Source organism: Emys orbicularis, chromosome 1, assembly GCF_028017835.1.
Source record: "Emys orbicularis isolate rEmyOrb1 chromosome 1, rEmyOrb1.hap1, whole genome shotgun sequence".
Classification (NCBI taxonomy): domain Eukaryota; kingdom Metazoa; phylum Chordata; order Testudines; family Emydidae; genus Emys; species Emys orbicularis.
The window spans coordinates 226092032-226119437 of NC_088683.1; the positions used below are offsets into that span (position 1 = coordinate 226092032).

At 41.6% G+C, this 27406-nt stretch overlaps 1 protein-coding gene across 5 annotated transcripts in view; it reads right to left on the minus strand.

Annotated features, from left to right (window-relative positions):
• The window catches only part of CNKSR2 (connector enhancer of kinase suppressor of Ras 2), a 361047-nt gene that overhangs the window by 223984 nt on the left and 109657 nt on the right, over positions 1-27406 (minus strand). For all 5 annotated transcript variants that reach the window (XM_065413945.1, XM_065413940.1, XM_065413934.1 and 2 more), the window contains exon 5: positions 7399-7440. In XM_065413945.1, coding sequence (XP_065270017.1) covers positions 7399-7440 — 42 coding nt within the window. The remainder of the gene's footprint in view (positions 1-7398; positions 7441-27406) is intronic.

Here is a 27406-nt window from a genome sequence, read left to right on the forward strand (position 1 = left end):
ACACTGTTTGCTTTTTCAACCCCTAATGAGCAGTGAGTAGGAAATTTCATTAAATTGTCCACAATAACATCTAGGTCTTTTTCCTGAGTGGTTAAAGTTGGGTAAAACCCAGATGTATGTATGAGTTCAAATTATGCATGGAAATGCACATTGAAAAGTATTTGTCAACAATTCCATTGTATCCAATTTGCCTATTCACCTAGCTTTGTTAGATTCCTCTGAAGTTTTTCCACAATCTTCTAGTCTGGACTATACTAAATAATGCTGTAGCACCTGTAAATATTGCCACCTCACTTTTCACCCTCTGTTTCAGACCATTGGTAAGCTCAATATATTTTCTTATTTTTATTTATACACGTACATATATACACATACACACAAATACAGAGTATTATCTCTGTGTGTGTAAGAAAAAACAGTTACTAACTTTTCTCTAACTGTTGTTCTGCAAGATGTGTGGCACATGTCCACTCCAATGTAGGTGTGCATGCCCCAAGCATAGCTGCCAGAATTTTTTCCCTTAGTGGTATCTGTTGGGTCAGCTCCAGTGCACTCTGGTGCCATGCACACATAGTGCTGGTATAAAGGGACCTACCGGCCCGCACCCCTTCAGTTTCTTCTTACCAACTGACTCCAATAAGAGGGGACAGAGGGCAGGTCTTGGAAAGGACATGTGCAACACAGCTCAAAGAACAACAGTTACAGAAAGGTTACTAACAGTTTTTTCATCTTCAAGTGCTTGCACATGTCCATTCCAATGTAGGCGACTCACAAACAGTTGTACAGGAGATGGGCTCGGAGTTCAAGTACAAGCTGACTGGAAGACTGCACGGCCAAAGCTGGCATTGTCTCTGGCCTGTTGGGTAATGCCATAGTGCGCTGAGAATTTGTGCACCCAGGACCAGGTTGCTGCCCTGCAGGTATCTTGAATAGGAACTTGCGCTAAGAAAGCAGCCGAAGATGCCCAAGATCTTGTGGAATGAGCAGTCAGGTTAGTCAGAGGAGGAACTCTCGTGAGTTTGTAACATGCCTGGATACATAATGTAATCCAAGATGGAATCCTCTGGGCAGAGATGGAGAGTCCCTTTATTCTCTCTGCTATCATTATAAACAGCTGAGGTGATCTGTGGAATGGTTTTGGGCCTTTGAATATAAAATGCCAAGGCCCATCTAACATCCAAGGAGTGTAGGCGCTGTTCCTCCCTATTCACATGCAGCTTAGGGCAGGATACTGGTAGAAAAATTGGTTGGCTGCAGTGGAATTGAGAGACTACTTTCGGGAGGAACTTTGGATGCAAGTGCAGCTGCACTTTATCTTTGAAGAAGATTGTATTTGTGGGTCCTGATGTGAAGGGTCAGCTCTCCGAAACCCTCCTGGCTGAAGTGATGGCCACTAAGAAGGCCACTTTCCAGAAGAGGTACAACAGCGAGCATGTTGCTAGAGGCTTGAAGGGTGTTCCTGTAAACTTTGACAGGATGAGGTTTAGGCACCAAAGCGGGATCGGCTCCTTTACCTGAAGGTACACTCACTCCAGGCCTTCTCACTCCAGGCCTTTGAGAAAACTGATTACCATATCGTGCGAAAAGACCGATCTTTTGCAATCTTAGGATGCAAAGCTGAAATGGCTGCCAGGTGGACTTTGATTGAGGAGAAGACCAGACCTTGCTGTTTCAAGAGAAGAAGGTACTCCAAAATAAGTTGCAATGAGGACTGTGCAAGAGGAACGCCGCACTGGAAAGACCAGGTGGAGAATCGTTTCCAGTTTGCTAGATAAGTCACCCTGGTGGAGGGTTTTCTACTGCCTATTAAAATTCTACGGACCTGCTGTGAGCAAGCTTGCTCTTCAGGATTCAGCCATGGAGGTTTCAGGCCGTCAGATGAAGAGAGCTGAGGTTCACATGGAGCAGCCAACTATGGTCTTGGGAGATCAAGTCCCAATATAGCAGAAGCCGGATTGGGATCTCCACTGAAAGGCTTGACAGGGTGGTGAACCAGTGCTGTCTGGGCCATGCCAAGGCTATGAGGATGCCCCATGCTCAGTCCTCCTTGATCTTCAGCAGAACTTTGTGTATCAATTGACTGGGGGGAAAGGCATAATACAGGTGAGTTGACCATGCTAACAGGAAGGTGTCCATAGGAGAGCCCAGGCTACGGCCCTGCAGGAAGCAAAACTGATGGCATTTTCTGTTGCCATGGGTAGCAATGAGGTCTATAAGGGGAGTCCCCCGCCTTTGGAAGATGTCCCTTGCAATGTCCAATCGAAGCAACCACTTGTGGTGAGTGGAGAAGGACCTGCTGAGGCGATCCGTGAGTTGGTTCTGTGCTCCTGGCAGGTAAGATGTTTCTAGATAAATTGAGTGTGTGATGCAGAACTCCCACAGCCAGACTGCCTCCTGACATAAGGGGGAAGAACGCACTCTGAACCCTGCCTGTTGATGTAATAAATGGCGGTTGTATTGTCCATGAGAACTGAAACCGTCTTGTCTGTAATGTGGGGTGGACCACCCTGAGTTCCCTGATATTGACCACAGACCCTGGAGTCTTGAGGGGCCTTAAGTGGGCTCCCCAACCCAATGCCTCGGCATCAGAGACCAAGGACACCAACAGTTGGGGCCTTGAAAAAGGTACTCCTGCACAAACTGTGCTTTGGTTCACCAGTCAGCGAATCAAGGACCTGGTGGTGTTGCAAGGGTGAATATACTGTGGCCAGCCACTCCTAGAGAGGACTGACACATAGCCTTGTGTGTTGCACCACATATGTGCATGATGCCATGTGGCCCAGAAGGCTCAAGCATATCCAGACTGTGGTGGCCAGATGTGTCTAAAGGGAACTTATGTTCGAGACTGAGTGAAAACAATCCTCTAGAAGTAAGGTCTTACCCGTACAGAGTCAAGAACCACCCCTATGAACTCTATCCTTTGTACAGGAAGAAGGGTGGATTTCTGATAGTCTGTTAGTAGGCCTAAGGCCCAAAAGGTCAATCGGATGAGATGGATGTTGGATTCCAACTGATTAGCCAGTTGTCAAGATATGGGAATATATGAACTCCTTTTCTCCTGAGGAAAGCCACTACTACTGCCAGACATTTGGTGAAGATCCATGGGACGGCAGACAGGCCAAACGAGAGAACTGAGAACTGGTTCACAACAAATCTTAGGAACCTTCTATGGCTTAGAAAAATCGATATGTGGAAGTATGCATCCTTTAGATCAAGGGCGGCATACCAATTCCATGGACTGAGCAAAGGTATGATAGAAGCCAAGGAGACATACTTCAAGCTCTTGTGATAGTGGTTGAAATGAGGCTGGTCTAGGATCGGTCTGAGATGCCCCACCTCAGCTTTTGGAATTAGGAAGTAACGGGAATAAAATCCCTTTCCTCTTAGATGACGTGGAACCTCTACCATGGCTCCCACCCGAAGGAGGGATTGGACTTTTTGTTCCAATAGTTGCTTGTGAGAAGGGTCCCTGAAGGAGGACGGGGGGTGGAGAGCTGGTGGGTGGATAAAAATTGAAGGGTCCAAGGTAATGTGGGTTCAGGCATTGAGGAAATGGCAGAGTTGGTTGGAAAAGGGGTAACTAGGGTAACTAGGTCCAGAACTGAAGGGACTGAGATGTCGTACTTGAGCGTTTTGTAAAAACAAGTGCTTCAAGCTGCCCGAGGGCCTGGGGGAGATTGTGTCAGCCCTGAGGAGGAGGTTGGTGGATGGGGTCTATGCCTGAAACCTTTGTTCTTCCTCTTCCGCTGGTCTTGCCTGGCAGGCTGCGTGAAACAGTGTCCTATCTGTTGAGGCCTGTAGTGTTTTCTGGACACTGCCTATGTATAAAACCCAGAGATTTTAGGGTCGCCCCGGAGTCCTTAAGTGCGTGGAGTTTGGCGTCCATTTGCTCTGAAAAGAGGGAGGGCCCTTCAAATGGGAGATCCTGGAAGGTTTGCTATACCTGCTGAGGAAATCCCGAAGACTGTAACCAGGAGCTTCTGCGCATGTTAACAGCCATGGCCATCTATCTGGTCACAGAACTGGCAGCATCCAAGGCTACCTGCAGGGAGACTCAGGCTAATGTCTTCCCTCTTCAACTAATGAAGAGAACTCCTGTCTGGCGTCTTGGGGGAGCATGTTCTTAAAATTTTACATCTTAAAATCATAGAGACCTAGCAAAGCTTGCTAGTTTGCTATTCGGAGATGTAGCCCATCTGTCTAACAGGTTTTTCGACCTATTACAAAGGTTTCAGACATAGACCCCATCCACCAACCTCCTCCTCAGGGCTGACACAATCTGCCCCAGGCCCTCGGACAGCTTGAAGCGCTCGTTTTTACAAAACGCTCAAGTACGCCATCTCAATCCCTTCAGTTCTGGATCTAGTTACCCAGTTACCCCTTTTCCAAACCTATCCAACAAGTCCAGCTTTTGGGGGAACTTTGCCTTGGGTACGGGGCCCACTTGACCTTGACAGTCCCTCTCATTTACGGCCACCACCACTAGGGACCCTGGACGAGAGAGTGAAAACTGAAATTCATACCCTTTGGCTAGTGTGCAGTATTTGCGCTCTGCCCTTTTAGCCCTAGGAGGAAGGGAAGCAGGGGTCGGCCAGAGTGCTCTAACTGGGTCCATGATCATCTCATTAAGGGGTAGAGCCACACTTGAGGGACCTGCTGCTGACAAAATGTCCAGTAAACCGTGTGTCATATCTTTGAGTATTTTGGCTCGGATACCCAAGTTCAAGACCACCCACTTCAATTAGTCCTGGTAGGTCTTGTGGTCATCTTGAGTGAGGACACATCAGTATCCATCACTGCCTCATCTGGGGATGAGGAGGAAGAGGCTAAGGCTGGTTGAGGGTCCTCCGCCTCTTCCTCTGTTTCGAACGAGACCTGTGGGACCGCCTCTTGAGGTTCAGCACCAGAATCCAGGTTGGGGGTCTCGCGACATAGTACCGGAGGTGCCCTACTTTCCGAGGCCACAGAATACGAACACCTTGAAACGGCACCCTGGCCCAGGGAAAACCCCCCGAGGTTCCAAAAAGGCCATTGCATGGGTGCTGGTCCCCACGGTCCCGGAGGCCAAGTGTTCAGAGGCAACAGCAGGGTAGGAACAGAGCAGGAAGTAGTGCTGGCTATCCTGATGGTGGTGAGAGTAGGGTCCCTCTTCGGACTCCAATGATGAAGATGAGCTGCAGCTGGGAGACCAAGGCGGTGCCATCCCTCTTGGTGCCAGCAAACAGCGCCATGGAGAGGTCCAAGCTAAGGCTACCATAAGGGTGGCCGTAAGCTGGGGAACGTCTCTCTGCCGCTCATAGGTACTGGCGGTGCCGAGTCCTGAATCTCCGGGGACCCCGGGATTGGGAGAGTGAGTAGGTCTCAAGCAGCCACAACTGCCTCTGGAGTTGACAGTACCGCAAACTGACTGGTACGCTGTCTGCTGGAGGATGGCACTTCCCATGCCGGAGTTAGCGGAGCCTATGGGGATACCGAGGCTGGCAGAGGTGGCTGCTGTAGTGCAGGAGAGGGAGAGCAGCCCGACACGGATCTCCTTTTGACACTGGGGAACGACTCTTCTCCTGGTGCTTACAGTGCTTCTTCTTAGGGCACCAGGTAGGAGGATCAGTGCCAGGACTCTCGACTGGTGGGAGGAGCATTCCACACCAAAGCTGAAGTGTTTGGTGCTGAGTCCGAACCTGGCTCCGATGCTGGTCTTATGGCTGCCTCCCGGAGGAAGACCTTCAACCTCGCCTCCCGGTCTTTCCTGTTGCGGGGTCTGAAGTCCCTGCAGATCTGGCAACAGTCTTTCCAATGAGCTTCCCCTAGGCACCTGAGACAGTTTGAGTTCGGGTTGCTCAAGGGCATTGACTTGCCACAGGAAGCGCAGAGCTTCAAGCCTGGTGACCGAGACATACCCTGGCACCAGGGAGTGGACAAGCCTCTCCAACCAAGGGTAGAGGCGTCCAAAACTCACTAACTACTAAAACTACTACTCACTCATGAGAAAGAGAAGAAAAACCAGTGGGAGAAATTGCCTGAGCAATGAGGGAAGTTCCAGCAACTGTCACAAGCGGTAAGGAGGAACTGAAGGGGCACGGGGTCGGCAGGGCCCTTCATACTGGTGCAATGAGTGTGCGGCACCAGAGGTATCCGATGGATACCACTAAGGAAAAATAATCCAGCAACTGTGCTCAGGGCACGCACACACCTACATTGGAATGGACATGTGCAAGCACTCGAAGAAGAACAGTTCCAACATGCAGCATTTCAACTTTTTGCCAAGGCTGCACCATTAAAAACTTCATTATTTAAATGCTTGTAGAGATCAGTCAGTCAAAGATGACAAAGTCAGGCTTACTACAAATGCTAATACTTTTTGTCCCATAGGGAAAAAATGTCAGTGCAACTGAAGAATTCAAGGAGACTTTTTTGTTCTGCAGTTATTGTAAAATCAAAAGTGTCAGCAGCCTAAAGAATTGCGCTTGCTAGGCATTTGATTTGGGAGCATTAAAAAAAATATTTATAGAAAATCTTCTGTAAAGCTTCATATCCAACGAAGTAGAAATGAAGATAATTTACTTGAGTAGCATAAAGAATAGGTATGAAAGTCTATCTGACCAGTGAAATAAAAAGTACATTGTAAATTAAACCAATTAATTACTTGCTCTCAGGAACAGCACTATTTGTGGCTGACTTTAGAAACATGGTCAGTATTAACTCAATACCTACCAAAATACAGTCAGTCTGACAAGCAATTAAATATCTTATATTAGGGCTCCACATTCATTGACTCAATAATTTCCAGAAAAACTTTGCTCACATTTTTTGTCTCCTCACCCCTCCATTGAGCAGCCCTTCAAACACAAACTGCATTTTGAAAGTCAGACGTATTATCAACAGCAATAAAGATTATGCAAGTGGAACTTAGTAAGCATTTCTGCTAATGACACATGAGCCAGGAGGAGTAGGTTCATTCTCCCATAGTTTTATTAGGTCTGCAGTGGTAACAGGAGTAAAAAGTAGTATAAACTTTAAACTTTTTCATTGAAGTAAACAGATGTTACTGTGTATGCCTAGAGAGCAGATTTGTTGAGTCAAATGTCATTTTTACATAGCCATTTCTGTGACCATAACCACATTTTAATATCTGTTGCCTATCAGCAGAGATGGGCCCAAATCAGAGTTTGAATTGAGATGCAAGCTTCTCTAAAATGAGGGGTATTCAGATCCAGCGTCCTGCTTCAGGCATATCTCTATTTGCTAATGATTCCCCATGTTGCTGGTTATTAAAAATGATGCAACGTGCCCAAATTAGTTCACCCTCACCACAGACACTACTGCTAGGAAAAGAAAAGATAAAATCATAGGTGTTACACAGTAGAGATGTGTGTTTATAGAAATCCAAGGACTACTCACCACATGAAGAATTTTATTCTCTGTTTCATATACTGTACAATCCTGAAAAGAGAAAGTAGAAGAGGAACATTAAGTCACTAAGTAAAACATCTTTTGGAAAATTGCTTTTTTTAGGGTTAATCATACTGAAAAATTTATAGAGAAAACCCCATTTCAGTGTCCCAACTATGATGAAAGGATTTATGTAGCCCAAATAGAGATAGTAGAATAAGAAGGAAATCCTGAGTAGCAAAGACCTATACATCTGGTTCTCCACCTTATTTTTGTTGAAATCCCACAAAATGGATTTTATTCCCCTCTCCCTAATATCCTTTTGTGCCATGCCCTACTACAGTCATAGCTGGCTGGCCTCTTTCTCCTCACCCATCTCTCTTTCCTCCTCCTTTCTCATTTTATCCTTACTTTCCCTTAATAAAATCTTATTTCCTTTGTATCACGGAAACATCTCCCACCCACCAAAAACCAAAATGTAACCCAGCAAACATTTCACTCAATTTAAAATAGGTGTGAGAGGCTAAAACATTTCCCTAGTTCAGAAAGCAATTGTCCCTCCCATTCCCATCTGATCAAGGAAATAGGGAGAGGAAGTTGAATTATCCACAATACATTGAGTTGAATCATCATGATTATGTAGCACTCCAGAGAGGGGGCAAAGTTTAAAGAAGAGAAAAGGTGAGTTGACTCATCACCCATGGATTTGGGGACATGGAGGATGGAGAATGAAGAAGAAAAGTGAGTTAGACTGTTACACACACACAGCGCACTAGGGGTTGTACACGATCATTTTGCTAAGAACAAAAATGAGAAAGCATGGAAAGGTAGAGGATACAGGATTCAGGGGGTGGATTAGGGACAGAAATCCTGGCGGATACAGAAACTAGGAAATACAGGGAAATGAGAAGCAAAGAAGAGGAATATTTTTGTGCATATGAAATAAAATGTATGCTGTTGAAAGCATTACTCCAGTTTCAGACGGAGCCTTTAGTCTCTACTGTAATATAAATAATAATTCAAAAAATGGTGCTTATATTTTAAGTCTTACATTTCTTAAATGTTTTTCCAATAGCAATAGCACAGAGAGTACAAGATCAATTTTTGGTAGATATACAAGTGTGGGCAATTCTAAGCCATGAAACATTTCTGGTGCTTATCGTGAAAAAAAAAAAAAAAAACCACCCCAAACTAACCTGTTCTTAAGTTTCACATGAACCAGCCCCAGTGTAGAACCAGCAGGTTAAGCTGGGAGCACTTTCCTCATAGTGGCTGTTTGTATTGGAAAGGCATTGCTAATAATCTAGCCAAATGAAAATCTAACAATTATATGCAGACATCAATGAAGCATCGGCCTTCTTATCTGCAAAAGACACGTTTCACTTTTAAATGTGAGAGGGCAAATAACATTGTCGATTTGGATATATTTATGTTTTGCAGGAATCATTTTGCAAAAATAGCAATGAGAAACTGCAAAACATTTTAGCAACATTTAAAAATCCAAGTGTCGCTGAGCAGATAGTAAACTATTCATATTACAAATTAAACTACTACAAATCAAGTAGTCAATTTAAAGGGAACACAATCTAATCAGTTATCTACTCTGGAGAAAAGGCTATTTTTCTTTATGTGCATGAATTACATAATACTGAAAACAAATAAAACAGTTCAAAATGAGTGTACTTAAACCATAATAATTAAAATATTTTTTCTTCACATAACTAAAACATGAATGACTATATAGCAAATATTTTAATAGCCCAGAGGAAAAACTATTAAATTGTGGGTAAATAATATAAGTCATTTATGATGAAATATCTATAGATATTTTAAGTAGAAGTGCTAAATTACACAATAATTTGCTCTGATATCACTTTTTAAACCATTTAAAAACACACATACAAAAGAGAAAACTAAATAATGTATAAAATAATGGATTTATGTGGGCTTTGGGTTACAAAGTTTGTCAGCTGTTGCCCCTTCTTCCATTTCATCCCAAAATGAATCAATCAGAAACTTTGTATCTAGGTGGTCATTGAGAAGCAGTGCTTTTGGTATTGGCAATTCTGCATGAGAGACAACTAGCACATCCACAACATGCCCAAACCAGAAAAAAAATTATATTTAAAAAAAAGCAATATTGTTTATTACAAACAACAGAAGACTAGCAAGGGTCAATATCATTGCCACTCTGTAATGTAATAGTTAAATAAACATTAGAAGAAACCATATGTCCTGGGCTTAGAATCCAAAGAAAGGGGAGCAAACTGTCTAGTTCTGACAGACCAATAACTACAATGCTAGAAATTGAAAACCAACTGGGAAATTCTTAGAATTAGTTTTCTAGGTCTGAACAGAATAACATGGCCAAATGGACTTATACTCACTGCCAGTCATACATGTATGATGAATGGTCTCACCAGCCCAAGCTTTACTGTAATCCTGAAACTCCCCCAAAAGACACGTCAAAGCTGAAAAAGCAAATAAAATCAAAAGGCTGTATCTCAAGGCTTGTCTATATACAAACACTTACGCTATGTCTGCACTGTACCACAGTTCGGACAATGGGGCTGTGAATAGCAGTGAGCACCAAAGTGCTGCATTGTAACTCCCCTGTGTGGAAACTGTGGGCATGACCCAAAAGGTTTCTAGTTTGCATTAATGTAGTCCTGTTTGAAAGGAGCATGAGAAAGGGCACTAATTAGGGTGACCAGACAGCAAGTGTGAAAAATCGGGACGGGGGGTGTGGAGCCTATATAAGAAAAAGACCCCAAAATTGGGACATCTGGTCACCGTAGCACTAATGGGTGATGCTGAAAGAGATCAGGTGATGGTCAGAGATGGGGGACTCTGCGAGAGAGAACGCACAGCCTTCCAGAGTTTGCACAACTAAGGCACCCATGTATACAACTTTTATTATGTGAGATTTTCAGTCACTGAAAAACACACGAGGTTATGAACATAATTCAAGAATAGTGATCAAGTCACTTGGGAAATACAAATGTCCTTCACGAGCAATTCAATCTACCCTCAACAGTTAGTCATATGAAAGCAGCAACTAAAGTTTGTTTACTGCTTAAAAACGGTTGGTTGATAAAACTGCTTTTGCTTTTTGTTTAAAAGTCATATCAGATATTCTAAACTAGATTACTATAACTCCGCCTCCCCTCTAAACAAAAACTAATGATTAATGACAAGAGGGATCAAGATGGTCAGGGACACAACCCCACGCTCCCGGTGTCCCTAAATCGCCAATGGTCAGAAGCTGGGCCTGGATGACAGAGTATGGATCATTCAAAATTGATTTGCTCTGTTCATTCTCTCTGAAGCGTCTGGCCCTGATCACTTTCCGAGTTAGGATACTGAGTTACATGGACCATTGATCTGACCTAGTATGATCGTTCTTATGTTTTAAAATGATCCCTTCAAGACTAAAAGTAAAGAAAAAACTAGCCACAGAAACATTATAAATTATTTTATTCTGTATGAACTCTATCACTGTAACTTTAATAATTACAGAGGATTAAAATGAGTGTTTGGGGGGGGCTACAATTTATTTAAAAAAAAAAAAAAAAGCACCAAATGATTCAAGGTGATACTGCAGCCAATCTACATCATCAGTAAATCAGAGCAATTATTGCAATAAACACATGCACGTCACCAGAAGATGAAAAGTTTATTTTCCTGTCTTTCCTTATATCACCTCCAAACAAATAATAACTGGGAGAAGGTTAGTAAACTTTTACAGAACAATGAAATCTTCAATTAAAGTAGAAGGTTTTGAAATGCTTTAATACTGTGTTTTCTTTCTGTAACTGTTCAGTACCTATTCTGCAAACCTGGCTTTTTACAGTATATTATAAAATCTCTCCAAAAATTCTATAATAGTTTAAAAACCTTACCTAAGCAAATATGTTAAAAGTGCAAATAATCATTTCTTTGAACTTGTTAAGTTCACGTGTCTACTATCAATAAATATACTGCCCTAGATGAGGAGAATGTACATGTCATTATACCCATTTTGTATGGGGAAGGAGGGGAGATCAAGAAATGGATATAGAATTACTCCCACGTTACTTTTACAAATAACACAAGGCAAGTGAGATCTGACAGATTAAATTATTTAATGTTCCTTTAATTATACCCAGAAGCAGTTCTTTGGGCCCTTCTGCTCCTCTAGTTACAAAGTCTATTATTCATGAGATTTTACAGGAATGAATAGTGACAATCCTTGCTGTATCTATGGAATATTTATATACTCACCTAAACATATAAGTATATAGAGAAATCTCCATGAAGTAAAATGAAATGAATCTAACAAGCTATTTGTCTCTCACACAATTCTAAATTATACAATAACAAATAGACATCAATGTAGTTCTTTTCAGAAAAGAGACTCTAAACATGGGTTCTATTTTTATTTTCCCTTAATGATTTCCAGACTAAGTGTTTTCAATTTACAAATAAAATATACTTTTTCTAACTATCTGTCTTGCCCACACAATCTGGAATACAAATATCTAGCTGGGTCTTTTCCTTCTCATGCATCACCTCAAATACTAATGGTTCCATGGGTCTAATTAGTCTTTTCATTACACCTGTGAAAATCCCATTGCGTTCACGCCATCAGGGGCTCGTTCACCTGCACATCTACCAATCTGATATATGCCATCATGTGCCAGCAATGCCTCTCTGCAATGTACATTGGCCAAACCGGACAATCTCTACGCAAAAGAATAAATGGACACAAATCTCACATCAGGAATCATAACATTCAAAAACCAGTACGAGAACACTTCAGCCTCTCTGGTCACTAAGTAACAGACTTAAAGGCGGCAATTTTGCAACTGAAAAGCTTCAAAAACAGACTCCAATGAGAAACTGCTGAACTAGAATTAATTTGCAAACTAGATACCATTAACTTGGGCTTGAATAGAGACTGAGAGTGGCTGGGTTATTACACAAATTGAATTTATTTCCCCATGTTAAATATCCTCACACCTTCTTGTCAACTGTCTGGAATGGGCCATCTTGATTATCACTACAAACGTTTTTTTTCTCCTGCTGATAATAGCTCATCTTAATTAATTAGCCTCTTAGAGTTGGTATGGCAACTTCCACCTTTTCATGTTCTCTGAATGTATATATACATCTTCTTACTATATGTTCCATTCTATGCATCTGATGAAGTGGGCTGTAGCCCACGAAAGCTTATGCTCAAATAAATTTGTTAGTCTCTAAGGTGCCACAAGTACTCCTGTTCTTTTTGTAATTGTACTTGCAATCAGTGTTTAGCATACAATTCTGTTGCTGATGTACAAAGAATAGACCCAGTCTCTCTTTCTCAGCTGTTTGCTCTGTTGTGCTGTAAGAAGTTAAAAGGTCATACAAATCTGCACTTAACACTAGCAGTATCTTCAGTAGGGGCCTCTGGTCAGGAGTAACATCCAAGCCTCCTTGCCCCCTAATGATCCATTATGGGACGGGCTTCATTTAGCTCTTCTAAAATCCTATATACCTATGGAGCATCACAGCTTTTTTCTCCTCCAAATCTCAACTAAGAGAGTCTTCCTCAACAAGATCCAGGCACATGCCACCTTTGGAGTTTCTGCTTAGTCATTGTCGCATTCGTTTCAAAGTAGGTGTGTCATTCATCCCACTCCTCAGGTAAACATTTTCAGGTTGCTTTGATTTCTCTATCTGTGACCTCTCCATCTGTTCCCCTCTCACCAAAGTATTTAGACAGGTGCCCCAACCCAGGTAATATAGCAGCCAATCTTTCATGCAATGTCGGTTGTCTATTTGCCAATTCCATTCAGGACTGAACTTGAGGCTTTTGATAAAAATCTCTAGGTTCTAATTTTTCTTGCATGCTCTTTACAATTTACTTCTTCAGAAGTTCATTTGAAGGTATATCACACAATTAACAGTTAGTCCTTCCTGCACCTGCCCTCACTTACTTCATCCCCAATGCAATTGCCTTTGGGTTACGCACATCATTTTGGAATGCTAATTAACCTCCTTTTAAAATGTCTACTATATCTAGTCTAATGTTATACTTTGGAATCAGCTCTTTAAAGAGACATTCACCTAATATTTCAGTAACTTAATTTTAAGATTTCTTCTAAGAAGAAATTACTGACATTCTAAAGTTGATCTGTCACAGGAACCATCACTTTAAAGAGCAACATACAAAAGCTTTTCAGATAAGGGAAACATCTCATAAGTGAAATCAAAATAGCCATAAGTAAATATTGAAAGGAATGATTTTTCATAAATGCTGATGCTGGTTTAAGTCTGTTCACACTGATGGCAACCAAAGTTTGCTCCCATTGACTTAAGTTGTAGAATTAGGCCACTGTTGAGCACTTTTGAAAAACTCACCTTAAACTCAATGAAAAATATGATTGTAATAAACAAATAAATAGAAATAAGAAGAATTAAAGTGACCTGTAGTGCCAAATAATTTATATGACTCTCTCGTTTGTCAATGTAACCAGTGACTGGAATAAAGCTAATTAATCCTTTTAACTCCTTTGCTTCTAAAGTTGGTTAGAACTGTAATTGAACTCTTTATTAGTAGGATTTCCAGCAGTAAGATGGTCTGTCTGTCAGTATTGCTACTCAGTTAGCAAAAATAAATATGATTAACTTGTTCTTGTAAATGCTTAAAATGTTACCCTCTGCTTCTTCATCAATCAGCACTGCATTAGCCAAAAGAATGTTGTTTTGGCCTCAAAATTATTCTTATCCAGGAAGTTCATTTAGGGCTTGACCCTGCACCCATATTTCAATGGAACTTAGTTCAGTTTAAAACAATATTTACATAGAGCATTAGTTGTGAAGGTAACTCCTAAGAAGTTAGTTAGTAACATGCAAAATTAGACTGTTCATGAGACCACGAATCAGGGATTTAATTGGAATCTTTATAGTAGGCTATGACAAGAGTTCTTTAAAAATAAATTAAAACTTAGAAAGGAGTACAGCAGGTGGAAGATACTCTGCAGATCTATTTATCATCACTATTTATTGTTTGTCTAGTGACAACAATGAACTAGGTCCTTTACAGAGAACTACAAAAACAAGGTAGATGCAATCAATTTAGCCTGTCATTATTGAAAATACCAAATGCATGAAAAATCTGATTAATGAAACTCAGGTGAGAACTGCATTACTCCAGGGTAGTTCGGAAACAGTAAATTAGGTCAAAATAATCTAACCTATGGAAAAATTGAAGCAGATGCTGTTTTGAGCACACTTTGGTAAAGAACAGATCCTGCATAATGATTAGAAAACTGAAGATATTTAAAGAGCTTTACTGCCAAAACCATGATTTCCAGGTATGCAATCAATACATGTACAAAGCTCCTGATTGTTTTATGATGAGCAATCAAATTTGATGTGTGAGAGAGATACACAAGTGTATTTTCCAAAGAACTACACAAAACATTTGAACACAAAATGCAGAAAAACAGCCTCATTAAAATATATATTTGCTTTAGATTAGAAATCTAGAAAAAATAAGGTAAGGAACAAATGTGCATTAGTAGGGAGGCGAACTGTATGATGGTTAGGTATTTTACATTTTTTTAATTTTCTTTATGTATGTGTGTGTGTCACACTCTCTCTAGCCTCCCTTCCCCACACACACAAAGTACATATAACTTTTAAAAATCCACATAATATATATTCATATTTTTAAAAGTTAAATGTACTCAGGGGCGTAGGGGGAGAGACACAAGACATTTAATTTATTTAAAATCAACATTTAATATTAAGGAAACACTTTCAAGTAAATGGCAGGCAAAATTGGAGTCACAAAAAGTGTTATAATCTGGCAGCAAATATATAGTTATTTGATTAGACAGAGTAAAATTGGTATTTCCCATAGGACAAAAGTCACAATCAAAAGGATGAGGTTTTGGTTCTTTGTTTGTTTGTTTTGTTTTTGAGTTTTGAGAGGGGTTTTTAAAATACATTTTAAGAGACCATGAACAATTTCTTTTAAAATATACACATTCCAAATGAAATGGACAGTGCCTATTTAAAGTTAAAATAGCTTAAAGATGACATTTAATCTTTGAATTTCCTAGCTTTTCCTGGTTTTTCCTCTGTTACAGTTTAAAAGTGACCTTCTTATATAGTTTATTTGTACCTTTCTTTACAATTTCTTAACACATCAAAGGACAACATACGAATAAGAAAACTCATCACTCATAGGACCACACAGTATAAAAGTTAATAGGGCAGTTTATTGGAGTTGTTAAAGTTTATCACGTTTTAAAAAGATTTTCAGATATTAAATATAGCTATGGGCAATGGGTAGTAATAGCTGATGCTCCAGTGCACACTATACCAGTACATTTACCATGGTTTTGTTTAACTCCCAGTGGTGCCAGGATTGACCATTGAGTGGCATATATGGCTAATAAAGAAGGGTCCGGGCAACAGGAGAACTCTTTTTGCATCTGGAACTCTCAAGTACCATTATTGAGCACAGCATGCACCAACAAAGACTTAGCTTGGTGCTTGGTGTCACAGTTTCAGGATAAGTGCATCCCAGGAATGTCCAGTTAGGTCTCCAGCCATCACCTGTCTCTGGGAGGGGACTCTTGTCCCGATCCCTTCTGACCAGGGGTTTTAAGGCAGCACAGCTTCCTGCTTGACACTGTAATATCACCAGCAAGCCAAACTGCCTTAAGGCCAGCCCTTGTGGGTTGCTATCTCTCCAAGGGCTATGAACAGTGTATTGCAAGCACTTACAAGTTACCACACAGCTCCTTCTAAGCAAGCACCTTTATTCTCGAGGTAAAAGCATTGCAGAAATATTATAATGAAAACAAATAACAAATAATTTAAACACAGTAAACATAACAAGAGTCACCAATCACTCTTATGGTGCCCTAGTAGGCGAAAGTCTTTCCAAATCTTCCACTAGGGTAGGGTCCCCGCTTATGTCACAATAAAATGCCCACCCCCATGGGGTCCCCTGCGTAAGCACCAGCATTGTATATTGCCTTTATATGCATTGGAAAGCATCTTGGGAAGGGTTGAAGGTGTGAGTGTGGAGTGGAAGATTCATTTGCAGGTTACAAGAGGCCGAAGGGGGAGGACGGGAGAAAGGAACGGGTTAACTCGAGGATCCAGCTAGGCCCAAAGATAAGGAACAAAACCGCAGCCCAAGGCCAGCACACACAAACGAGCTCTCTGCTGCCAAACAGCCAGAAGCCTGTGTCTCAACCCCGGCCAGCCGTGAGAAAGGAGAACTGAGCCAGACAGAACTGAAGGGGTTGCAAAACTTGTAAGACTGCGAAGGTCAGTGAGTTGAAAAACAACAGTTTCGCGACCCTGAGACTGGTGTGTTTTGGGGAAACTAAGGGAGCCGCGGAAGGCTGGTTTGGACTGGTATCAAGAGCATGGGGGACAAGGGTCCCTGGACGAAAATGCCCCCGGAAGAACCCAGGGCTTAAAACCCTCCCGAAAGCTGAAGCAAGTTGGAGATTTAAAGCGGACCCTAGGCGACCTGTGCACAGGGCAGAACTCTCGTCTACCCTTCCCCCTCTTCTTCTTACGTTACACCCAGGCTTGGCCAGCCTTGGGTTGTGCATGTGTAAGTATGAAAATGGGTTAGGGCTCAGGCACTAACGCTTTCTTCCTCCCTCTGAGTGACGTGGGGCACGCCCAGCACTCACCGCTGTTATTTGGTTAATAAAGCTTTAAACTTAGTCACTTGGTGTGCTCCTTCATCTCCTCCCCTAAAGTTCCTGCGGCCTCAGCCTGATCACCTGAAGCCCCAGGCAGACTGGTAACATAAATCTGTCACACTTAGACAGAAGATCCTCTCCCTTTGCTGGATTAGAAAGAAGGCCACAAATCAGTTCAAGCTCATCCTTATATATCAAAAGCTCTTTGTCTCCTAGTCTCTGGAAAACCCAGCTTGACCCAGTATATGCAAATTCCTGCAGGGGTGGTACCTCTCTAGAACTGTTTAGCCTCAGTGATGTACATTAATCATCAACCACTGTGTCCTGGAGGAGCTGTGGTAACCTTCCCCCATGGAGCACAACATAATCATATGTAAGGCTACCATTTAGTCACAGGTATTTTCAGTAAAAGTCATGGACAGGTCACGTGACCTGTACTATAAAAACCCCTGACTAAATTGTAGCTGGGGGGTGCTGCTCTGGGGGAGGACCATGGGGCCGCTGCTTGGGGGGAGGCCCGGGGCCAGCAGCACCAACTGCTGGGGGCCGCCGAACAGCAGCTGCTCCAACCGCCCCCAGGGCCACACCTGCAGGGCCACCCAAGTAACTGGCTGCGGAGCCGCTCCAGCTCCAACCAGTGCGGCTGGCCCCGGGGCCGCTCCAGCAGCAGCCAGTGTGGCTGGCCCCAGGGCTGCCCGAGCAGCTGGCCCCAGAGCCAGCTTCTCAGGCAGCCCTGGGGTCAGCCACACCGGCCGCTACAGAAAGTCACAGAAAGTCACAGAATCCATGACTTCCTCTGTGACAGAGACAGAGCCCTACTCATATGTAAACCATTCAGAAATTTAATATAATATGGTCTCCAAAGCTACTGAATGAGATCGCAATATCTGTCACAATTGGGACTACTAACCTTACAAAATTAGGCAAATGAGGTAATCCTCTTTTCTACCAATAGGAAATGGATTAGGGGCATGACGAGGTCAGGAGTTTCCTTCTGCCGTAGTGCAAAAAGCCTTTGAATAGAGCAGGCCTAGAGTAAATTCCTTTAAAATTCATAAACGCTAAAATGTTTTTTTAAAAAGTCAAGGCTTTGGATGAAAAGGAATTAGGCCTTGGACAGTTTGGCAGTTCTAAATTTGAACATCAAAGTGAGGGGGAAGATGAAGCTGGTGAATTCCAAGAGCAGATATTGCTTCCACTCTTTCCACTGCAGTTGTCCTTAAGGGATGAGGGTGGATTTTTATTTTATTATCTTAACTTTTAATGAATTTACCACTACTTAGTAAAATCTAATGCCCATGTCTCTCCTCCTACCACGTATGCCGAATATTTAAATTATTTAGTCACTGACAAACAAAGATTAAAATGATATATGATACAAGTAGACTTCACAGTCTCTGTACCTTCCTGATTCTCTTCCTATCTCTTTAACTATTCCCTAAGGGTCTCCCATACTGACTTGGCCTTCTCCATCTCATTTTGTCAGTGTCCCAAAGAGCTCGGCTTTCAACTCTCTCCTCTTCTACATCTACCCCCTGTTGTTGGGCAGCATCTTAAGTTCATGCTGCTTTAATTACCATCTCTGTGCTGATGATTCACAGATCTCTTCCCCCCTTCTGTTCAGATTTCACAGCTTTGAATCTCCTCCTGGATATCTGTCACCAACTCTAACACTACATGACTAAAAAATGAACTAATGTTTCCTCCAAAATCCTCCCCCCTCCCTTCTTTCTCCATCCCTGTCAACAACTCCACCACCTTCTGTCCCACAGGCTCAGAACCTGGATGCTGTTTTCAACTCCGCTTCCTTTTCCACACATATTCTGTTGATTCCCTTCCTGCAGCATTTCAGAAATCTTTTCAGTTCCCTCAATTCAAACTACAAACATCCTTGTCCACACTTTCACCTTCTGGTGTCTCAATGGCTGTAACTATCTCCTCTCTAACCTCCTTGGCCCTCATCTTGTCCCCTGCCCCAATCCACTCTATCCAGAACTCAGCTGTGTAAAACTTATCCATCTTATCCACCACTAATAGAATCAGGAACATCATATCTAAGCACATTTGGGTGAGAGAAGAGAATATATCATATACATCCATTTAAGGAAGATAAAGAAAATATCCTTTGGAAAAGAGGCATGTGAGGGGAAATATAATGTAAGTTATTAAAAAAATCTATTTTATAAAAGTAATTGCCTATAAAACTTATAATAACTAAAATGTTTTAAAAACCGTAGTGCTTTTTTCCCTGAATATTTTGTTAAACCGTAATTTTCTCTAAGGTCTTCTCTCCTTAAATATAATGCAAACTAAAAGTAATCACTACCCAGGTAGTTGAACACAAAGAGAATTGCCTTAACATTATTTATTTTAACAATTTATATACAGTGGCACCTATCACCATGGCAACTAGACATTTCATGCAAAAATTCAACACATAACTTACATAAATCAGCCAGAATGGGTAGCATTAGATCAAGCCTCTGCTGTTACAGCTAGAACAAAAGAAATCAATAACCATTTTCTGGGATACAATTAATAGAGAGTTACATTATATAAGAGAAGGTTCTTTTCCTCCACCTTTCTAAACCGAATTATTTTTATCCTTTCTGTTTTTTCAAAAAATGCTAACTTATTATCTCTAAATATCTGGTCACATTTTTGTCTGCACTTTACATATGCTGTTAAGAAATACTTTCCTGATGTAATAATTCTAAGATGAGTTGATACACCGAGGGAAGAAATCACGACAATTATTTCAGCACTGACAGGAAGTGCGTGGGTATCTCGCTGGCTCTAGCTGCTGACAGAATTCTGAATACAACTTCAGTTCTAAGGGGATTTCTCCAGCTAAAGGCATTTTCAATCAATAGGTGAAAATCTCCATTAAAATCATTAACAGATGAGATGCTGAAAATTATAGTGTGTCCAAAATGTTCCACAGACATAATAGTTTCTCTTTTTTTAAATCCCAGGAAAGGGCAACCCATAAATACAGGTTTAATAGCTTCATACTGGCAGGTGTCAAACCATAAAATAAAGCTTTTTGTAATGACAAAATTTCATTCCTCTAATGAAAAACTTTCAATTCCTTTCCATGTTCAAATGCTGAAGATCATTTAGGACCAAATGACTTTCTAGCTGCCTTTTACTCCTATTTTCTTCCCACACTATAAATACAGTAATTGCTCCTGGGTATCAAAATCATTTGTAGCAAAATATATTTTTAGATACATATAGTCCTCAGATGCTCACCTGGCCACACAGGAAATAAAATTAATTGAATTTCAGCAATACCAAAAAAAAGTACATAGTATTTCTGACTCAACTATCACCTTAACATTTATACCACGAATTTCAGACAGACAATCTTATTTGAAATGTTTGCCCTAATAAACAAACCTCTGATGTGCACACTGACCATACCAGTTTACTGAGACAGGGCTTGACCCTGCATTTCTTGCACATCTAAAGCTCCCATTTCCAAGGGGGTTCACTATGGTAAAGTTGAAGTGTCAGTTTTAGGCGTGCAAGAAATGCAGGGTCTGAACCTTCATTTCTACAATTAACTCTGATTCACATAAATACAGTAAATGACAAAGTTAACTTTTTTGCAAAGAGTTACCAAGGGAGTGATATATGAAGGTGAAATATCCTTTTTCTGCCTCAATTTAATACAGGAAATAACTGTGGAATCTGGGATACAATGTGCAACAGTTGGTAAGTGTTGTCTTTAACAATGTCCAAAGCATCTATCTAGAAAGGAAGCCAGATACATTTTTTTAGATTTATTTAACTCCAAAATATGATTGCCACCCACATCTGGTCCTCAAAGTTTCCACAGCCATTCCACTAGGGTCTGTGAATAGTCATTTCACCCCATTTGGTGGCAGAGGTCTATTATTTCAGGCAGAACATGGCTCTCTCATTCAGGTGCCTTTCCCAGGCCCTTACCAGGAAAGACTTAGTAGCCATAGTTGTTTCCCTTCAGCACTACAAGCAGAGAGATTCCCTGTTCTCTCACCTGTCTCAGACTGATCACAGGACCTGCCTTTTATCTCCTGCTTCTCTTCCCAGGCTTTGCTCAATATTGCCTATCCTAAATGTTCAAAAACCAAGAGGCACACCCAAATATCATGAGATTGGCTTAGAAATCTCATGGGTTTTTTTTGTTTGTTTGTTTGTTTTTTTAATTAAAAAGTACATTTGGGGCTCTTATTTGCTTTCTAGTTATTGTCTTTAAGGTGCACTGAGATCGTATGTTTTATGTTTTTCTCTCCAACCATGATTGCTAGAAACTTTTTTTATGTGAAAGCTGACAGTTCACATATTCTGGGAGTTGAGGATCTATATTCATAGATTCATAGATTCTAGGACTGGAAGGGACCTCGAGAGGTCATCGAGTCCAGTCCCCTGCCCGCATGGCAGGACCAAATACTGTCTAGATCATCCCTGATAGACATTTATCTAACCTACTCTTAAATATCTCCAGAGATGGAGATTCCACAACCTCCCTATGCAATCTATTCCAGTGTTTAACCACCCTGACAGTTAGGAACTTTTTCCTAATGTCCAACCTAGACCTCCCTTGCTGCAGTTTAAACCCATTGCTTCTTGTTCTATCCTTAGAGGCTAAGGTGAACAAGTTTTCTTGAAAAAACTCGTACAGATACAGACAGACATCATCTTCCTTTCCAAATGCAAGCAGATGGACATCATACCAAAAGGACTAAAGGTAAAAAATCCATTACAATCTACATATCACACAGACTATGCTGAGAGACTGTGTCACACACTCTCAAAGAAACTGCGAAACCACCTGATCAGCATCCTATACAACAAACAGGGAAAGATTAAGAATGAGCTCTCAAAACTGGATACTCTCATAAGAAACCAACCTTCCACACAAACTTCCTCATGGATAGACTTTACAAAAACTAGACAAGCCATTTACAAGACAAACTTTGCCTCTCTACAAAGGAAAAAGGACACTAAACTATCTAAACTGCTTCATGCCACAGGGAGCCACAACAGTAGTTCCCTTAACCCACCCAGCAATATTGTTAACCTTTCCAGCTATATTCTTAGCCCAGCAGAAGAGTCTGTCCTATCTCGGGGCCTCTCCTTTTGTCCCTCCAGACCCACGAACATGATACAGTTCTGCGGTGACCTAGAATCCTACTTTCGACGTCTCCGACTCAAAGAATATTTCCAACATACCTCTGAACAGCATACTAACCCACAGAATCCCCCCTACCAGCACTACAAACAAAAGGATTCTGCGTGGACTCCTCCGGACGGTCGAAACAACAGACTGGATTTCTACATAGATTGCTTCCGTCAACGTGCAAAGGCTGAAATTGTGGATAAGCAACATCACTTGCCCCATAACCTCAGCCATGCTGAACACAACGCCATCTACAGCCTCAGAAACAACCCTGACATCATTATCAAAAAGGCTGACAAAGGAGGTGCTGTCGTCATCATGAATAAATTGGAATATGACCAAGAGGCTGCTAGACAGCTCTCTAACACCACATTCTACAGGCCATTATCCTCTGATCCCACTGAGGATTACCTAAAGAAACTACACCATCTGCTAAAAAAACTCCCTGACAAAGCACAGGAACAAATCTGTACAGACACATGCCTAGAACCCCGACCAGGGACATTCTATTTGCTACCCAAGATCCATAAACCTGGAAATCCTGGACGCCCCATCATCTCAGGCATTGGCACCCTAACATCAGGCTTGTCTGGTTATGTGGACTCTCTCCTCAGACCCTACGCTACCAGCACTCCTAGCTATCTTCGAGATACTACTGACTTCCTGAGGAAACTAGAATCCATCGGTGATCTCCCAGAAAACACCATCCTGGCCACTATGGACGTAGAAGCCCTCTACACCAATATTCCACACACAGATGGACTACAAGCTATCAGGAACAGTATCCCTGATAATGTCACAGCTAACCTGGTGGCTGAACTCTGTGACTTTGTCCTCACCCACAACTATTTCACATTTGGGGACAATATATACCTTCAAGTCAGCGGCACTGCTATGGGTACCCGCATGGCCCCACAGTATGCCAACATTTTTATGGCTGACTTAGAACAACGCTTCCTTAGCTCTCGTCCCCTAACGCCCCTACTCTACTTGCGCTACATTGATGACATCTTCATCATCTGGACCCATGGAAAAGAAGCCCTTGAGGAATTCCACCATGATTTCAATAATTTCCATCCCACCATCAACCTCAGCCTAGATCAATCCACACAAGCGGTCCATTTCCTGGACACTACTGTGCTAATAAGCGATGGTCACATAAATACCACCCTGTACCGGAAACCTACTGACCGCTACACTTACCTACATGCCTCCAGCTTCCATCCAGGACACACCACACGATCCATTGTCTACAGCCAAGCTCTAAGATATAACCGCATTTGCTCCAATCCCTCAGATAGAGACAAGCACCTACAAGATCTCTATCAAGCATTCTTAAAACTACAATACCCACCTGCTGAAGTGAAAAAACAGATCGACAGAGCCAGACGAGTACCCAGAAGTCACCTCCTACAAGACAGGGCCAACAAAGAAAATAACAGAACACCACTAGCTGTCACCTTCAGCCCCCAACTAAAACCTCTCCAGCGCATCATCAGAGATCTACAACCTATCCTGAAAGATGATCCTTTACTCTCACAGATCTTGGGAGACAGACCTGTCCTCGCTTACAGACAACCCCCCAACCTAAAGCAAATACTCACCAGCAACCACACATCACTGAACAAAAACACTGACCCAGGAACCTATCCTTGTAACAAAGCCCGATGCCAACTCTGTCCACATATCTATTCAAGTGACACCATCATAGGGCCTAATCACATCAGCTATACCATCAAGGGCTCGTTCACCTGCACATCTACCAATGTGATATATGCCATCATGTGCCAGCAATGCCCCTCTGCCATGTACATTGGCCAAACCGGACAGTCTCTACGCAAAAGAATTAATGGACACAAATCTGACATCAGGAACCATAATACTCAAAAACCAGTGGGAGAACACTTTAACCTGTCTGGCCATTCTTTGACAGACCTGCGGGTGGCTATCTTAAAACAGAAAAACTTCAAAAACAGACTCCAACGAGAGACTGCTGAGCTGGAACTGATATGCAAACTAGACACAATCAACTCAGGGCTAAATAGGGATTGGGAATGGCTGAGCCATTACAAACATTGAATCTATCTCCCCTTGTAAGTATTCTCACACTTGCTTCTTATCAAACTGTCTGTACTGGGCTATCTTGATTATCACTTCAAAAGGTTTTTTTTTTTTTTTTTTTCCTCCTCTCTTACTTAATTGGCCTCTCAGACTTGGTAAGACAACTCCCACCTGTTCATGCTCTCTGTATGTGTGTATATATATCTCCTCAATATATGTTTCACTCTATATGCATCCGAAGAAGTGGGTTGTAGCCCACGAAAGCTTATGCTCTAATAAATTTGTTAGTCTCTAAGGTGCCACAAGTACTCCTGTTATTTTTAAGTTTTCTCCCTCCTCCTTATGACACCCTTTTAAATACCTGAAAACTGCTATCATGTCCCCTCTCAGTCTTCTCTTTTCCAAACTAAACAAACCCAATTCTTTCAGCCTTCCTTCATAGGTCATGTTCTCAAGACCTTTAATCATTCTTGTTGCTCTTCTCTGGACCCTTTCCAATTTCTCCACATCTTTTTTGAAATGTGGTGCCCAGAACTGGACACAGTACTCCAGCTGAGGCCTATCCAGAGCAGAGTAGAGCGGAAGAATGACTTCTCGTGTCTTGCTCACAACACACCTGTTAATACATCCCAGAATCCTGTTTGCTTTTTTTGCAACAGCATCACACTGTTGACTCATATTTAGCTTGTGGTCCACTATAACCCCTAGATCCCTTTCTGCCGTACTCCTTCCTAGACAGTCTCTTCCCATTCTGTATGTGTGAAACTGATTTTTTCTTCCTAAGTGGAGCACTTTGCATTTGTCTTTGTTAAACTTCATCCTGTTTAACTCAGACCATTTCTCCAATTTGTCCAGATCATTTTGAATTATGACCCTGTCCTCCAAAGCAGTTGCAATCCCTCCCAGTTTGGTATCATCCGCAAACTTAATAAGCGTACTTTCTATGCCAATATCTAAGTCGTTGATGAAGATATTGAACAGAGCCGGTCCCAAAACAGACCCCTGTGGTACCCCACTCGTTATGCCTTTCCAGCAGGATTGGGAACCATTAATAACAACTCTCTGAGTACGGTTATCCAGCCAGTTATGCACCCACCTTATAGTAGCCCCATCTAAATTGTATTTGCCTAGTTTATCGATAAGAATATCATGCGAGACCGTATCAAATGCCTTACTAAAGTCTAGGTATACCACATCCACAGCTTCACCCTTAACCACAAGGCTCGTTATCCTATCAAAGAAAGCTATCAGATTGGTTTGACATGATTTGTTCTTTACAAATCCATGCTGGCTGTTCCCTATCACCTTACCACCTTCCAAGTGTTTGCAGATGATTTCCTTAATTACTTGCTCCATTATCTTCCCTGGCACAGAAGTTAAACTAACTGGTCTGTAGTTTCCTGGGTTGTTTTTATTTCCCTTTTTATAGATGGGCACTATATTTGCCCTTTTCCAGTCTTCTGGAATCTCTCCCGTCTCCCATGATTTTCCAAAGATAATAGCTAGAGGCTCAGATACCTCCTCTATTAGCTCCTTGAGTATTCTAGGATGCATTTCATCAGGCCCTGGTGACTTGCAGGCATCTAACTTTTCTAAGTGATTTTTAACTTATTCTTTTTTTATTTTATCTGCTAAACCTACCTCCTTCCCATTAGCATTCACTATGTTAGGCATTCCTTCAGACTTCTTGGTGAAGACCGAAACAAAGAAGTCATTAAGCATCTCTGCCATTTCCAAGTTTCCTGTTACTGTTTCTCCCTCTTCACTAAGCAGTGGGCCTACCCTGTCTTTGGTCTTCCTCTTGCTTCTACTGTATTGATAAAAAGTCTTCTTGTTCCCCTTTATTCCTGTAGCTAGTTTGAGCTCATTTTGTGCCTTTGCCTTTCTAATCTTGTCCCTGCATTCCTGTGTTGTTTGCCTATATTCATCCTAGTTTCCATTTTTTATATGACTCCTTTTTATTTTTTAGATCATGCAAGATCTCGTGGTTAAGCCAAGGTGGTCTTTTGCCACATTTTCTATCTTTCCTAACCAGCGGAATAGCTTGCTTTTGGGCCCTTAATAGTGTCCCTTTGAAAAACTGCCAACTCTCCTCAGCTGTTTTTCCCCTCAGTCTTGATTCCCATGGGACCTTACCTATCAGCTCTCTGAGCTTACCAAAATCTGACTTCCTGAAATCCATTGTCTCTATTTTGCTGTTCTCCCTTCTACCCTTCCTTAGAATTGCAAACTCTATGATTTCATGATCACTTTCACCCAGGCTGCCTTCTATTTTCAAATTCTCAACGAGTTCCTCCCTATTTGTTAAAATCAAGTCTAGAACAACTTCCCCCCTAGTAGCTTTTTCAACCGTCTGAAATAAAAAGTTGTCTGCAATGCAGTCCAAGAATTTGTTGGATAGTCTGTGCCCCGCTGTGTTATTTTCCCAACATATATCCGGATAGTTGAAGTCCCCCCACCACCAAATCTTGGGCTTTGGATGATTTTGTTATTACTATTGTGTAAGATTTTTAAAAGCACCTCAGTGACTTGGGAAACTAAGGGTAATTTTTTCAAAGAATCTGTATGATTTAGGAGTCTAAGTCCCATATTAAAGAGTGACAGTCTTCAGAGCCTAGGTCTCACTGAGTGTCAATGAAACTTTAGATAGTTTTCAAATACTGGATCATTGGTGGGTAAACTATGAATGTCTTCAGACTTGGGTTCTGGAGTGCCCAAATCATTTTTGAAAGTTGGACTTAGGCATACCAGAGCCCATGTCTCATGACATTAATAAATACAGTATTAGAAAAGCAACCAAAAATGGATAAAAATTATGATCAAATTTACAAAATATATACATACACATCTTATAAATTCACTGAAGCCCAGGCTTAGACTGCAACTTACCCAAACTAAACTATGTCCCTTGAGGTTTACAATTTAAAAAATTGTGTTATACACAAATAAGCTACTCTAATTTCAACAAGGTCATTCCTTCCCATGATTATCTCTACCCTTAGAGAATAATATGAAACTGCTGTAGTATCACTTTTCCTAAATAGAATAAGGTTTTACATTTCCAGTGTTCCTTTAACCTACATTT